General features: G+C 46.0%; 1 protein-coding gene across 1 annotated transcript; it reads right to left on the bottom strand.

Moving 5' to 3' along the window:
- Positions 1-6,514: 6,514 nt before the first annotated feature.
- SOWAHA (sosondowah ankyrin repeat domain family member A) lies at positions 6,515-11,185 on the bottom strand. The gene has a single exon (XM_078653088.1). The coding sequence runs from the start codon at positions 10,062-10,064 to the stop codon at positions 7,938-7,940; it is 2,127 nt and encodes a 708-aa protein (XP_078509214.1). The 5' UTR covers positions 10,065-11,185; the 3' UTR covers positions 6,515-7,937.
- Positions 11,186-17,504: the final 6,319 nt, after the last annotated feature.

Below are 17,504 nucleotides of genomic sequence, written 5' to 3' on the forward strand. Positions count from 1 at the left end.
CATTGAGCGCTGGGCAGTCCAGCTGCAACCGTAAGAGATGGAGGTGGTATACCGCCCAGGGTCCAAGAACCCGGCTGACTTTCTCTCAAGACACCCAGTTCAGTCGGAGAAGCAAGAAGAAGATGAGGACGTCGAAGAATATGCCCATTTTGTAGCCCTTGCATCATCCCAGAGCATGTCCCTAGACAATGTAAAAGAAGCGGCTGCTACAGATGCAGTCCATACTAAGACACTATGTGCCGGGCAAGAAGGCTTGTGAACAAACTATCTTCGCCAGGCCAACTCTTGGACCCCGGAAGATCGAGACACCCTAACAAAAATGTGGCGGGTCCTTCATGAACTCAGCGCCACCAGCGAGGGCATCCTGCTGATAGGACCCCGGCTAGTAATCCCACAGAGCCTCAAGCACCGGGCAGTCCAAATAGCCCATGGAGGACATCAGGGAATAACCAAGATGAAAGCACGGATGCGAGAAAAAGTCTGGTTCCCAGAGCTTGAGGACATGGTAGAGGAATATGTCAGACAATGCTCATTGTGCCAGCTGACAAGCGGCCTGGAGAAACCTCTCTTCCGCTTATCACTGAAGAGGCCTGCACCATCCCATGGTCCAAAGTAAGCGTGGATTTTGGAAGCTTCCCAGGAGGAAAACACACACTTGTAATCATAGATGCTTACTCAAAATATCGTGTGGTAGAGCCAGTCGTATCCACGGCCTTCAAACACGTCCGACCAGTGTTAAAGAAAATCTTCGCCAAGTTTGGTTTTCCTCAAGTACGCAGTGACAACGGTCCCCCGTTCCAAGGGGCAGAGTTTGCTACGTTCCTCCAACAACGAGGCATATTGCGTCGCCAAATCACCCCTCCATGGCCTCAGGCCAATGGGGACGTCGAACACTTCATGCGCACTCTGAACAAGATGTTTCGCATAGCGGTCGTGGAACAAGTAGACCCGGAACAGAGGCTCCACGAGTTCTTAAGAGAATACCGAAGCACTCCTCACTGTACGACCCAGCGGAGCCTGTGGGCCCTCATGCTCCATGGCCCCCGCCGGGACCTGCTTCCTACCTGCCCGGGGTGGTCGTCACCGCAACTGGACGTCAAAGATGTGCAAGAGAGAAGGGCACGACACAACCAAGACGCAAGAGTACGACGCCGTGCCACCCCAAGAGGGCTCAGCCATGGAGCGAGTCATCCTGCGGAGCCGACGCCAGGGAGGAAAGTTCCAAACAAACTACGAGCCTGGCACCTGGACAGTCACCGCTAACCATGGCACCATGGTAACTGCGCGCAGAGGAGGGGAGAAAGTATCCAGAAACATCTTGTGGTTCAAGGAAGTCCCGCCAGAACATCGCCGGGAGACCTCCAGTGACCACCCAAGTTCCATGACTACTAATGCGCCCGAGGGAGGGGCGGAAGAATCGGCGAGTAGCCAAGTCGGTGAGACCCCAGAAGTAAGTCCCTCACCTCAACACGGAGCTTGCTCCGATGACCCCGGCCGGAACAGCACGGGAGGGTGTACCGGCACCCAAAGATACAGCCCGAGGCCGAACCCTTACCCGAGTCAGCAGCTGAGAGACTATGTCTTCTGAAGAGGCCCGGAGCTCGCCGGCTAAGGCTCACGCAAGTACTGCATTTATATTTTGGACTGAATAGCATGTGTGAACCAATGTGACTATGTTAAGAAACAAAAGGTGATAACAAAAAAAACTGAGTTGGATAGGGATGTAACTGTTGGCGGTCTAGTGGGCAACACTCACGCACCCACCACATCCGCAGGCCAGGCGTGGCCTGCGGGGACTAATAACAGGAGGGCGGCCGCTCGGGGTTCGTCACTTCCGAGTAACACACTAACGTGGTGTGGTCCCTGTGTGTTTATTGCGCGCTCCTGCCCCCGCGCTAGCCCAGTCTACACCCGGGAGGTATGTGGAGAATCCAAGGTCGGCACACAACAAGTTATGCTAGAAAACAACCTAAAAACTGAAAAGATGTGTTGGAAGACTCATTTGACTGGGGAATATCGGTGCTCACAAAGTGCGTTTGTATTCTTTGAGTCTTGAAGAAAAAGAAACGGTTTTCTTGCTGGGGCGACCAAGCTGCATGATGAAGTAGAAATGCTGTCATTTCAGAAAGAACCAAGCCCAACTCAAAACAACACCTTGCCTTCTCAAACCTGTCAACAGGTGCACACATGGCCTGTGAGGGGTTCTTGTGAAGAGGGGGAGAATTGTTAGCCAAGTCGGGAGCCGAACAACCTGCACCACAAATACAAAAATAAGATGCATGAAGGGATTCAACTTTTTCGACTGATTTAGAGCCCAATATCAATAAATGCAAAATAAGCAAATCATAATATCAGTGACAAATAAATTCAAGGGCCGTATCGTAATATTACTACAGTCTCCCAGATAAAAGAGTTCTTTTTTATGTAAAGCGAGTGTACAGAGCTCATGAAGTCTCATATCTATTTGTGGAAGGGCTTGGGGATCAGCAGATGGCTACGGTAGCCGCTCAGCCTTGCTCTATATTTGTGTCCCAGCTATAATATCCGTTTAAAATATCTACAGATCTTTTCAGTCCTGCAGTCATGCCTGCACAAAAGGGCCCTGGTTATTTCTGTGTGCGCCGTTACAAAAGCCCTCTCTTACTTCAAGGCTGCGTTACAATGGAGCAAACTCAGTTCCACTGTTTCACTGTTACAGATTGTCGCAAAAATTAGATTTTCCAACGAGACAGTAGTTCTGAAAGGCTGGCTAGATACTCTGGTACTGTTGTGGTGATGTTTCATTTCACTGTTCCACGTGCAATCCGACGAGGTATTAGGGGCAGAAAGGACAAAACCGGGCTCGGGCTGATCTCACAGTGCCAGAAGGGCTGGTCTGATAGGTCAGCGTGTGGGCCGGTTTGTGGCTGTTTGCGGGCCTGTTTTATGGTCTGGTGAGCCGGTTTTTACTGTTGCTTTACCACAAACACCGCCTGCAGCAGGCATAAAGAATGCAGTCTTCCACACCCTCCGAAACATCTGTGCAGCTTGTCTTTACAAGTTCAAAACTGCCCGAAGTTGTAAATGTGGGCCACTTTTAAACTACCTGCTTCGCTTTTGGGGGGCACTTTCATTTGGGGGCCTATTATCAGTCCCAGTCTGACCTTGGATTCATTTCTCATGCATTCTATCACAGCTGCAGCAGAAGAGCAGATTAAAGTGCTGGAACATTTGAAGTGTAACAGGTTCAACATGAAAAGCAGGTTGTGGGTAAAATACCACTCCATAAACCCTTTTCGATGGATGGAAGCTGAAGTTATATATTAGATCATTTCCTGTGCGAGACTGTACTTTACAATGAAAGCAAATTATGCCAACACAATTTGATGACTCCCTTTGTTCAGTGCTTAATTTGTAAAAAATTAAGTGCCAGGGCCCTTCTCGTAAAGCCACTGCAACCTGCACCATGCATTGCCCTTGCCAGCGCTGCCAAAGACAGTACCAACATAACACTTACCCTCGCACAAACAAGGGTGATAATTCAGACTATTTCAAGCCACACAAAGCTATAATAATGGCGTGAGTCTGGTAATATTCATTTTCAATGCGATTTTACTTATTAAACACAGTTGTAGTTCTGACCTCAAAATTACCACTCACAAACAAACACCAACCTTCTTGTGAAGCAATTCTCAACAATGCTGGGAGTGCTACTAAATATCAATACCGCACAAGTGATTCAATTATATGATCAATGAATTAATCATCAATCAGTCAGTCAAGATGGAAAGATCTTCGTTCGGAAGTCCTCTAGGAGGGACAAAAAGCATTGGCTGGGCGGGATTTTTGAATGTGAAGAATAAAAGTCTTTTTAAGATTCAGGATTATGGTTCGCATGTATTTATGGATTGAATGAGGAACTTTCTCTCTTGATGGACCGATTGATGATTAATTCAATGATCATATAATTGAATCACTCATGTGCTCTATTGATATTTAGTAGCGCGCTCTGCATGGTTGAGAATTGCTACAGTATGTTAATTATTATTGTGTGAACAAAAAAACAACTAGACGGGTGACAAATACTGAATAAATGCACCATTAAGTGACTTTAAAGTTAGGAATAAAAGATGGATATAGTAGCTTGGTTCACAGATTCACACTTAACACTAATCAGAACCAAGTTGAGTAGCAGATATATTTTTTAATTGCCTTCGTGTTTTCTAAAGTGAATTTCAGCCACAATGAGCCATAGCTGGGCTGTGTCTGGTGGCACAGCGTTAGAATGCATCCACTCTGGTGATCAGCGTTTGCCCCATGGTCACAGGTTCAAATACTGGAGGGTTCATGCAGCCTGTCACCTTCCAAGGTCAATATAATGAGCACCTCTGATGTCACCTGTTGATAATGCTAAGAGACCCCACAGGGTGGCCAAGTGCTTTAAGAATAGGCATGTTATAGCCTAACTTTACCAGCATTGTCTACCATACCCAGACTGTGGGTGCATGTGACCAGGGTCACAGTTGGAAGACAGATGCAACAGAGTGAGCCAATAAGTAGATACATTTTCTGTCTGTCAGACTAGTTCTCTAAACACACATCATGACAACGATATGCTCTTGTCTGATTGGTCCAAAAAACAATGATCTTCAGGTTCCAAAACTCTTCAACTCGCCAATCTTCCCATCCTCGTGTGCATGTTTCTAACAGTACTTGGGACACACTGCAATATACATTATCACAACTGCATATTTTCCTGCAGAGAGCTCTACACGTTCACAGTCCCCAGAGGGCTTTAGGCATACTGACAGGCAACTTTCCTAAAAGAGACCGATGCATTTTCTTTTAAGAAGCTTGGGTAGACATTCTGAGTATTTAAAACTCAAAAGAAGCATTTCACCACCTTAAAACATAATAAGGCCTCAAACCTATGGATACATGTGTATACTGGCATATAAAAATCAATAGTTGAAGTTGCTATAAATAACAAGCAGTGGCAAAGCCAAACTGTCTCGCTGTGCCAATAGAGTGGAGAAAATGCTGCATGCTTTGCCAATGCCTGAGACTTTAAAAATGCTCTGGCAAAGCCAATAGTGACGACCACCGTGTTAAAAGTATAGAAAACAATGTTTTCTATACTTTCAAGATGGCTGTTTCTTTGTGTGATGCAACAAGTGTCGAGTCAAAACAGCTCCATGGAATGTGGTGGCCATTTTCAAAGTATAAAAAAATATGTTTTCAGTACTTTAAAGATGACTGCCATGTTGCATGACGCACTGCGAGAAAGTAAATGGCATCTTGATAGGATAGGGGGAAAAAAATCTATAACTTTAACATGGTCGGTGGCCACTACTAACTTCGGAAATGCCAGTAGATTTTATAAGCAACTGGCACTGCCAAAACCAATGGAAGCTACCACCCTAGCATGAGAGGGAACCAAGGGAAAAGGATAAGACATCACTCCCACTGAGCATTAACTGAAAATAAATTAAAAATGTCAAAAAGAAAAGTTCTGACATGAGCAGTGGAGACACGCCCTGTGCAATGAAAAGCAAAGGACAACAATCTATGCCCCATGGGTGGGACAAACACAGAATAGTGAGGAAAGCCATCTAATAATGCAAAGCAAACTGAGTGACAAGAAAGCCGTCTAATTATGAGCAATGGCTGACACAAAGCTCACTATGTTGTACTGTTTACAATGCGGTCAGCAACAGATAAAGGTTGCTGTCTGAAGGAGTTTGCAAAAATAGCGAAACAATCAATAAAAACAAACCATGCCTTTCAATCACCTTGGGGGTTTAGCATTATTGCTTCGAGCTATTTTTAAACACTATACTCAAATATCAATTGTCCGTCTAAGAAATCCCCTTCCCTTTTAACTTAAAAACATAAACCATTTCCCAAGCTATGTTCTACACAAACGCCGATTTAAAAAGTCTAAAGTTTACACAGTTTGAAAAGATAAAACAAAAAAATGAATTTAGCATGGAAGTGACAATGGAATTTGAATGTAGCCACTGGCAACGGTTCCACAGAACAGTAGAGACTTGAGTGCAAAAAATGGCTATGTGTATCCATCCGTTCTGCAAACTCGGCGTATGCACTGCACGTTCAGTTCACTTGTAGAACACCACGTGCCTCGTCATGCCACCCCCGCCCCGCTGTCAACGATGAACAATTATTGAAGAATGTCGCCCTGACAGCAGAGGGCGTTGCCCGCTCAGTGACAAGAAGTGCCTCGGAGTGATAGGGTGCGGTGGCGCGGTCTAGTTGCGCAAAAATACCGAGCCTATCTATTTTCCGTTCCAATTACAGTTCAAATATATATGTTACGTTCTGGTGCTTATTGGCAAAATAACAAAGGGGTTTGGCATTGATACTGCACACGTGCCTCAAGGGAGTGCACGCACGGACTTGTTACCGAAGAAATATGTAAATACGCAGCAGGTCAGCGTTTTTACAAGTATACCCAGGCTGCAGTTCTCAGGATTTAAATATAGTCATTACAAAGTTTTTAAAAAAGTGTGCGCAGACACTTTAAATATGTTTATTATAAATATATCATCATAAAAGTGTACGTGCAGCATGATTAGTTCATGTTAAATTGTCATGATTAAGAAATGTTACGAAATCGATTTTTAATTCAGGAATTTGTAGAGGATTATTTAATTATCTTACGATAAGGACAACAGCGCCTCAACTTTAAAGTGAACAAGCCAAATCCGTTGTGGCGGTTCTTTGAAGTAAAATTAAAATGGAGCCTCCGCCCTCCTACTTGCATTGACAGAATATTACGATGCATTTTTCATACCATGTTACATGTATCCCCGAGTTTTGGTTCATCCACATGAACCTACTAGGCACTTTAAGAAAAAATATTTTAGCAGGAACACCGGACACCAGGGTTGGGGGAAACTAACTTCTATTAAAAGGAGTCAGGAGACCTTACAGAGTAGTATGTCTTCTTCCTGTGACCGCCTGTTTGCACGCGAGGCTCGTGCTGCGGTGAGAACACAGGGAAGCACATCGTATTCTACCTGTGCAGTGTACACTTAAGAACGCCAGGACAGAGGACGCCAGGCCTTTTAATTCATACCAGTTTCTTGCACGTTTCTGTATATATTGCCCTACAAGTAGGGCAAGAAAATGCCCACACATGGGAATTTTGAAAGGCTGGTTTGGTTCAAACCCATCTACAATCTAAACATAAACATAAAAATAACGTTGGGGGGCTCTGGGGGTAGTAAAGTAAGGACACATTCAGATTACATGTTTTCAAGTCGTCTGAAAGCTGATACAAAAGGTAGGTAGGTCGTGTGCCTTTTCTGAGCCCCAGAATTTCCCTTAAACCTGCTACAAACACTTCCCTCCCGCGAACAGAAATGTGATTTGATGGGAAAAAAACCTAGACAACAAAACATTTTGCACTACCCACACATCAGAACACCGTATTAACTTCTTACATTAGAAAACAAAAAGCACAAAAGGTAAGGCAGTTTCAGACAGCTCCAAGCCACGCTCTCCTTTAATAAACGTGAATCCGACTGGAGACCACTGTTTTGTAAGTGCCCAACAACAACTGGGTGAAAAACTGTCCATTGAATATGTGCAAACAGTTCGCCGCACATGAACCGCATGTGCTGCTTTAAGACTTCCACCCAAACGAAACCTACAAACTAAAGATGGTCTTAATTAACAAGAATCACCAATTTCAAACACATTTCATAGATTGGAAGATACCATTAGTTTGTCAATCCCCATGTTACTGATAGTACACTCCTCATTTGCATCCCCAGATGTACAGGCAAATTTAACAGCTATTTATAGCCCCAAACAGAAATTTAAGGCGAAGTTCAATAGAGCTTTGTACAGTTTTCGAAGAAGGTAGCGGGGTGCCCCAGAAAGTGTTCAATTATTGCTAGACAATAAACAGGCCTCTGCAGAGCGCACACACACTACTGGCTGTAAAATTCTGATTTGGGCCTGCGCTTCCCTACAAAGCTGTCCACCTCTTCTTCTCCTTCTTCATGAAGGGAGGAAAAGGACGCAAAGGATCCCCTGGTTTTGGGCTTCTTCTTTGGCCCTGCAGGGGCATTGAAAAGCAGTTTATTCAAAGATGGCGGTTTCTTGAGGCCCTTAGCGAGGTCATGGAAAGGGATGTCTTCAGACAAGGCTCCGAGGAAGGCGCTGGTAGACCCCAGGATAGAAGAGGCAACCTTTGAGTTCTTCTTGATGGGAGCACCCTGACCAGTGATGAACACGCTTGGGTCCTCCAAAACGTACCGTAATGCAAGAGGGGTGTTTTTTTGCAGGTACTGATAAGCCTTTTTCCCACTCCAGTCCCGGAGGTGAATCTTGGCGCCATAGTTCCTGACTAGCTTGAGGATGACTTCTTCACGCCCATGTATGGCGGCCACATGTAGAGGTGTGTAACCACCAAAGGATCTCATGTTGACGTCTACTTTCAAACCTGCCTTTTTGGCAATTTCAATCAACGTTGTTAGCATTTCCGAATTGCCGCTCTTTGCTGCCCAGTGGAGTGCGGTGAACCCGGACATGAAGTCTTTCTTCTCGAATAGCTCAGAATCGTTCAGCAAAAGCCCATAGAGGTGATGGGACCAGCGGCCAGCAGTGGTTTTCACCAGCCAGTCGTGCTCTGCAGTATCCAGCGGAACAGTATTTGAGAACTTGCTTTCCTCGTTCGCCTTTATTGCTCTGGACCCCCTTTTGAGGTGTGGGGATCTGGCCCCAACTTCATCGTGTTGTCTTCTTTTCACGTAAGGAGATTTAGGCAGAGCCATGTCAGCGGCCTGGGTTGATGCAAAATGTTCCTTGTTTTGAAGAAAGGTCCTTTCCTGGTCTGTGCTGACATCTTGCTGTTTGTCTTCCTGTGTGACTCTTATTTGTGGCGGAGGACACCGAAGGGGCAACATGTAAGGTTTCTGAGCAGGCTCTTTGGGTTGCCCTTTCTTTGCCTCTGCATTACTCAAGATCTGAGGATTGCTTGCAGGCTCTGCCTGGTCTATCCTGGCCACCAGGGTGAAGACAGATTCTCTCTTCTGCTCAGTGTCCTCAGGGTCTCCACTTTGCTCCCTATTCTGTACCAATGAAGGATCACTGGGCGGAGGTTCTTGCATTGCCTCCTCATGCTCCTCTGCAGGAGCCCGGGCTGGCATTAGTCTGGCTCGGCCAATTGCTTGTTCCAGCAGGTCCATGGATCGTCTCCTGGGCGGTGGGTCAGACTTTGGGGAAATGTAGCTATGTGAAGATTGGTAGTCATCCAGAGCTCCGAGAGAGAGTCTCCGCTCCCCACCGAGATTCATATTGGCATTCCGGACACTTCCTGCTGGAGCGGGTGCAACTGGCATTCTGTAACCACCTGCAGCGGATCCCTCCTGGGGACTAATGCACCTCTCCAGAGAGACGCTGTGCACAGCCTGCGGATCCGTGCGCCTCTGTGGTGTTTCTCTGTTTTCTAGATCTTGGGTTTCAGTGCCTGGTACCACTTTTGGGTGGCTGCCATCGTCTCTTGATCTCCTGGGCCCCTCTCCTAGGCTCCAGGTCTGGGATTCCTCTTCTGCAAGAGTTGTACTGGGTTCCTCTGCAGAGCAGCTGTTTCGGAAGCTCTCTCCTTGGCTCCTAGTCCTCTCTCTGGGTCTCCTGGTTGCCTCTTGCCTACTCATGAGTGGGAGATCGCCTTCTTCGCCCTTGGCCGAGGTGTCCTCCCTGGAGCTGCTGGGGTGTGGGATAACATCAGTTTTCTTGCTAGGAGGGCCTTCTTTACTGCTGGTGGTAAGAGGGGTCAGTGGAGCAGTGTCCAGGCTTCCCACCCCTTCCCCTGCCCGAGCCTCGATTTGCTGCAGGTACTTCTTCTTGAGTACTACATACTTGGTTCCACCCTCATCCTTCACCACCGCCAGGCTGTTCACATGGCGCTTGAAGTGTTGCCGCGTGGTAGCTTTTTGGCTGGGGTCTGGGGAGTCCAGAAGGGGTTTGAACCTACTCAGGAGCTCAGAGTTCTTCACTTTTCCTCCAGCCTGCAACAGGAAGCGCAACAGCATCTCCTGGCTGACTTCAGTCATGCTGCCACTGTTGAGAGGGGTTTACTCCAGGGCCTGAGACACTGGATAGGAGGAGATGGGGGGGGGGGGGGTAATGGTTCTGGGCTAAAGTCTCCTGGGGAATAGCTGGGAGGGTGGGGTGACTCCTGGAAAAGAGGGGTAAAGGTCAACAGAGCAGAGGTTAGAGCTTGGGTGAGGAAAGAATACAAAAGGGTGGGACAGACTATGGAACAGCAAGTTGGGGGACAGGATTCCTCAGAAATGTCTAGAGTGAGTCGCTGGAGAAGAAAGGAACAGTCAGTAGAGCGGGGAAGGTCTTGGCAACGCGGTGGGGGCAATCCTAGGGAAGAGCCGGGAAAAAGGTCCTGGGGAAATGCAGAGGATAGAGTCAGAGGAAGCCAAAAAGAACAGTTTTGGGAGAAACACTACTAAGTGGTAATGGTGGAGTCAGTGGGAAGGCGGGTCCAAGGATAACAGGAGGGTGGATTCGTTGGTGGAAGGAATCCCGGGGGCATGGGAGCAAGGATGTGCAATGAGAAGGAACGGGTATTTGGCAAATGTAAGTCCGTTGGAAGAGGGGGGGTGTTCTGGAAACAGCAGGGGGTCTAGGGTTAAGAAATGGCAGATCACAGGGAGCCTCCAAAACAAATATTTCCAGGCTGTGAGTCCTGGTTGAGTCGGTCGGCCAGGACTCCGGGGAGAAGGACTGAGTGAGTCCAACGGAGTCCTGGGGAGAGTATATAAGGGCGAACCAGCGCAGGTCTTGGAGGGCAGGACAGGTGCGGCAGGGTCCTCGCCTGAGCAGATCGCATTGGTTCCTGGGGAGGCAGAGCCCGGTGCTGAAGAGGTAAACCGCAGTTCCAGGGAAGCAGGAGTGAATCCCAGTGCCGCTCCGGTGTGCTGCAGCAGAGCCGCCCGGGTGCTGTGGGCAGGGCGGGCTCGGAGGGATCTAGGGAAAAACTGCAGCGGGTTTTGGAAAGCTGATCCCGGATTGCAGGGCAGTTCCGGTGGGTTGCAGGGGATCGAGAGAGGAACTGCAGATCTCCGTCGCTTTTCTATTCCTGACAGCCTGAGGCAGTTTTCTTCCAGCTCAGCCCTTCCCTTCCCTCTGGGACTCTCTGTGTTATTACCTGCGCCTTCCGGGGTGAAACTTTAGCAGCCAATCCGCGCGCGCGCAGCTGCAGCCGGCCGCGAGCGGGAGCGGCTCGCGCCACACTACAACTCCCGCGAGCACCTGAGCCGGTGGGGTTGGGTCAAAAGGTACCTAGCAGCCACGAGACAGCCCGGGAAACCATAGTCTGGGGCTGGGCAGTGTCTAAGCTTAGAGCACACGACACGTGTGGGGGGAGACACGCCCGCAAAGTGTTTACAAATGATGGAATGCCTTCGAGGCTCGCACACCTAGAACTGTAAGTGTACCTACACACAATGTGTAATCCCATAGTAATACTTTGAAATTATTACACCTGAAAAAGAAAATGTATTTAGGAATATTGCTAGGAGGTGGAAACCTACCGCCTGCATTAGTCGTTGAAATAAGCATACAAACAGCAAATGGTGGAAATGCATATAAGTATGCATAGATCAAGGTTTTGTAGGTTACAATAATGGGCTTTGTTGTCGGTCCGTGGACATACTCATTAGTTTCACACATTCATAATATGATCGGTAATTGTAGCCAATCGGCGGGCACGTAGACATTAAGGAGATTTAAAGATGCGCGTAATTTATTCGCAGCCGACATAACCTCCTAGTAGGAATGATCATTTTTCCATGTCATCAGTGACCATATATTTCTGTCATGGACTTTCCATTTACAAATCATTTTTCCTATTATGTCAGTCTAATCGGATTAATTTAAAACAGGCAAGACTGCAACTCCAAGAATGCTTTTCGCTGTTAAACGAAGGTCCATGACTGGAATTAATTCTCACTAGCAGCTTTGTACAAGTAATATACCACACTAGGGCGAATGCGTTGGGCATGAATTCTGGAAGCTGTAGTTTCGGTGTTTTTACTGAAAATATGGGTTTTGGATTTACAGCATGCAAATGGTTGTTTATTGGCTAAATGTTGGCTTAAGGGGTCACACGAGAGATGGCGGAGTGGTGTCGAGAAAGTGGCATGTCATGTGGATGATACAGGGCACGGTACTGTGGTGTGTATCTTGCCCCAAAGACGACACACACGAGCCCCCCACGTCTTTTTATTAACTTCTATGACTACATTTGTAGGGCAAACAATTATCAATCTTGCATGCTGTATATTATCTTGACTAAACCACGTGCTCCTCCGAATGCTGTGCATGTGCAACATTACATTCCTCTCAAAATATAAAGAACACATAATATTAGCAGTCTAGAACATCTGTGAGATATAGCCAACGACTTTCTGCTCTGGGAGATGAGAACCATTGTCTGTTCTTAGCTCTTGGATGATGCCATGAGTGACCATTAATTTGTTTTATTTTGGGATCAGCTTATCAGCAAATGTGCTATTTACCAATTCACAGTGAAGGTATCAACCTAGGCAGTAATAAGGAGCTTGCCCAGTAATAAGGAGCTAGCCCACGACAAAACACTCATTATATGTTTTTATAGAGAGTTTATATGTGTTTTTATGAATTATTGTTATTTTATGTAATTTATTTTTAAATAATTTGCTCTATAATTTTTCAATTCTAATTTGGAATTTGTTGTACTACAAATGCATGGTCCACATGCTTTTTGACTTTATAATTGTAATTATGTTCTTTTTGACTTGTGTTTAATAAAAATTGCCTTTAACTGGAAGTGGGTTGTCCTTGTCCTACCACTATTACGTGGGCAAGCTCCTTATTACTGCCTAGGTTGATACCTTCACTGTGTTTTTCCCTGACCTAGGGTTTTTTTTGCCATCCATCCATCCAGTTGACCCTTGTTTTCTACAAGTCTATTTACCAATTCAGTCTTGGGGTATTTGGAATAGTCATTAATCACTAACAGAAGGTGGTGCTTCTCTGGCAGATTTCTATTGTTCGCCCTGACCATCACCTAAGGGGTTGAAGGCATGTCCTTTGTGTTGATGGATGTTAGTGGTTCTGGGAAGTCTGACGCTTGGCACATTGGGCACTCTACCATTTCATTGACCCGGGGAACCACACCATGCACCTGAATGTGCTCTAAGTTTTGACCATGTCTTTATGTGTGTCGTGAGTGAGCTGGGCAGCTTGCCTGGTAGGTGCTGAGGAATCACCCTCTGGTCACCCCCTGGTGACCTCTGAGGAGGCACCTGCGGTAAACTCCGTGACGGCAACAAGATAATGTCTGTAGATGCTTTATTGATGAGCAGCCTGCCTTAGCGTGGTTCCCTCCTGCCAGTCAACAATCAGCAGTCAAGAATGGAATCCTCACTGGGGAGAACAAATGACGGAATTCCGAACACTGACAATACACAGAGATGCCTTAAACGCATAACACCCCCACCCCTTTCACCATCCATATAATATATCAGAAATGAAAATGAAACAGAAAATTACAATAAAGTAAAACGATAACTATACTATACTGCATAATGTTAACCAACAAAAGGTAAAGGGACACCCTCACCCTTGTACATAATCTTCCTAATACACTGGTGGTCTGCAACGTCTTTTTACCCTACTTATACTGTCATTGCCAGCCCTCAAGCCACCATGACCATCACCACTTTCATCCATGTTCTCTCTGTCACGCCTTCCACTATTAGTTTCAACAAGTTTGTCACCGTTCATCATCATGAACCCTCTGATGCCCCTATAGATGAGTAGCATGCACACTTTGACCTACCTTCTAATACAGAGCTACTCTGCGTCTAGTCCACTTGTCTACATTCTCGAGTACAACGTACCAATCATACACTGTCCTCACTTTAAAAGGGCCACAGAACTTGGATAAACCTGCACTCACCCTTCCTTTTCTGATTTTCACCTAATCTCCTACTTCAATGTTTCTCTTCTTTACATTCATAACACCAAAATCAACCTTTTCCACCTTCTCACGTATGTACAACCACGCAGGAAGGAACTTAGTGCCTGGTTTCCTTCCCCTCATACTCTCAAACGGAGACATTTCCGTAAGTCCATTTTCAGTACTAGATTTCCTTTGGGTGCTGTGGTTGTTTCACTGTTGCTAAACGGCTCTCCTTCTCTCTCTCTGTTATGCTTGTGTTAATTTGGGTATTAACTGGTCATTGGTTACTCATGGACGGTGAGTATGGAAATATAACCTAAAAGTGTTAGCATTCAGTAAATAATTGTGTGTCATTCATTAAAAGTCCTAAGTATCTGATCGTTTATTAAACTTTTGCAGTGAGTACCCTACTCCTAGATGAGCCAAGACTGAAGTCAGTTTTAAATGAGAAGCTTGTGCTGATAGGGTAGGTTTTCAGGAACTTGATTAGTTTTGTCGATGGTTTATGAGGATTATCTCCTTATCCAGAGGGGTGTAGTTGGAAGATAGGAACATTTCCTCATCTAATAGTGGTGACCTTCGTTTCCTGTGATTTTACTTTAGAAGGCCTGTTTTTTTGTCTCTAAAGATAGACACATTCTAGCGGGTGAGAAAAATGACTTAAAATGCACCTTCTGAATTCAACAAACTCGGTAAATGCATCCTTGTAAACAATGTATTCAGTGTCATTCAATTACAGCAAATGTATAACCATAAATTTAAGTTGTGGGGGAAGAACTGCCTTTGTTTTAAGTTAATCCCACCAACTCATTAACGGGTTAACCGTTTATTTATTTACAAACTGTTGAAGACTGCAGCGAAACCACTACAGATGATGCCATCAAGCTGGCCATCAAGCTGTCTTTTCAGTTTTCCACTGTGCTCTTCATAGATCACTCAGCTGAAGGTCTGAGCTCTAGATTTTAGTAATACAAAAAATTCTGCAAGTCCTTTTTCTATGACTAGACCTTTGGTTGCTATCATTTGACATTATTCACCGGTCACTGGTTTCCTCTCTTAGCTAAACATCGTCTTGACATGGGTTGACTGTTTCTCTCAACTCCAATTTACATTTCAAAGAATCAAAACGAAAGGTTTCACCTTCCTAGTGTGAGGTAAAGCGAGCCTAATGCTAGAAGGGCTGCACAGAAGGGCCTTGATACTCACTTTAAGGCATGCTTTGTAGCTTGAGATCACATACTAGTTTGCACACTCTATGGTAAATATTGACAGTCCTCATTCACTCACCTATTAATAGTACCTAATTTAAGCCAGTGGTTGTAGGTTGGGCCCACCATTCAGTAGCACCAGTCGCTAGCTTCTGAGCAAAACTTTGTGCCTGCCACTTATTCTTTTACAAATTAATCACTACTTGTTAGCCAAGAGTTTATGGCACAAGACATTCATAGATTAGGTGTGTGGATACAAAAACTCCTCATTCTAAGGAGTTGTTTGTTTGACCTCTGACCATTTTGTGTTCACACCCTGAACATATTCTTTTTGCCAGAAACACTTTTTTTATGGTGGTTAATAAGATCTTTTTTCATTGAAGCAAACCCTTGGATGATATTCTAATAGTTTATCTACTAAGCTCTGATGACACAAGAATTACTCTATTTGACACCAGTGAGCCATGAAGTTTGGTAGATGATGTTGCTTCTGTTGGTGCAGGGCTGATGCTGTAGACCATATGAACCCCAACGAGGAGGAAGTTTGATCATATTAATTATATGAGCTGAATTCCTTGGATACATTTTTCCTTTAACGTTTGATTTCACTTCTTGCTCATCTGTTCCACCAATATCTGGCTTAGTGTGGGCTGCCTTGGGATGGCATGAAAAGTGACAGATTTCTGCAATGACATGTTAAGTCTTCTTCTGTCGTAATGGATAGTGACTTCCTACTCGCCAAAAAAGCGATTCAACACACCCTTGGGGGTAACAAGCGCTATGTAAATTCAAACCTTTTCCCCTCTCCTATCCGTCTGCTACCCTTCTCAAATCCAAATAACTGACTAATACCCACCACTCAAATTACTTTCATATTTCACTTTACTAATTCAACACTAATCCTTTATGGGTTCCGGAGTAGCGTGGTAAGTAGCTTAGTAAGTTGTGTGCCATTATCAGTAATGAGTAAAAGAGGGAAACCCTTCTTCCTACACACCCCTTCCAGCACAGATATGGTACTCTCTGTCATCACCTCCCTCAAAAATTTGAAAATCAACCATTTTGAATATACATCCACCATAACTAGGACATGTCTCAGTTCACTTCCCACACCCTACAATGGCCCAATAAAATCCATGCAAACACTGCTCCAGGGTTTTCTAGGATCCTCGATGTGACTGAATATTGCCATCACACCAGTCTTAAGTCTCTTTTCACTCTCCTAGCAGCCTAATCAATTTTCTACCCAACTTGTAATCTCATCATCCATTCCAGGCCAACCAAAATTTCTTTCACTCTCCTGGTTAACGTTTGTCCAAGGTGTCCTTCATGTGCTATACGAATTATCATTTTTCTCCACTCTAGAGGAGGGACAAACTTAATTTCTCATTACAACATCCTGAGTATACAAAGTAAATGTTTCCATAAACTCTATGAAAGGGCTGAATCTACAACAAACCATGCCTTTTCTCTCCTCTCTCCTTTCACAATCATACAAATTACTTCCTTCAACACCAGATTGCACTCCATTTCTTTCCTCCAATCCTCTGAAGTAAATGCACCATCACAACACTCTTCGATATCTGCCATCCATGCAACAGCATCCTCTTGTTCTTTAGCTATCACAGCTTCTTTATCAATTTTTAATTCGATTTCACAGATAACCGAGATGAACAGTTGGGGCGTGGCCTAGCCGTATAGATGGCGGACGTACCTTTCTAGTGCTCCGTCCGGCGGACCGCGCAATCCAAGATAATCCGTGCCGTAACCCCTTCCAACCCCACTGAAACCTGCACCGGAGCCGAGGACCCTCTCCTGGGCTCAAGCTAACATCTGGATTGGGGACCGAGCAGCGATGCATGTGCTGCAAACAGCCTCCCAGGCGACTACCAACGAGGCCAACATGGCGGTGCCCGCCCAGCACTGAGAGCCCGCGGTGGAGAAGGGGGGATCACAAGACCCGGCACGAGGTCCCTGGCTTTTCCTGGCGCAGCCAGCAGGAACGCGGCAAAAAAGACCCCTCCGAGCACCCCTGCAGCTCTGGATACAGCAGGTGAGAGCGGGGCTTAGGGACAGCGACGTCCCGGGAGGAAACAGTGATCACTCATGGGATCCACCCGAAGCAGCAGCAGTATTGTGATCTTGGCCTATAGGCCCCTTACCACCCCCCTGCACGAGGTGCTTCACCCTCCATTCGCTCGCACCCGAACACGGTGACCTCCCCCCGCATGGTGCGGGGACTCGAGGTGCGTGGCGGAAGGCTGGAACACACTGGCGGCGGTTGCGGGGCGGCAGTCCGCATCTTCACTCCGCCATCATAGGCC

The sequence above is a fragment of the Lissotriton helveticus genome, chromosome 7 (genome assembly GCF_964261635.1).
Source record: "Lissotriton helveticus chromosome 7, aLisHel1.1, whole genome shotgun sequence".
Lineage (NCBI taxonomy): Eukaryota > Metazoa > Chordata > Amphibia > Caudata > Salamandridae > Lissotriton > Lissotriton helveticus.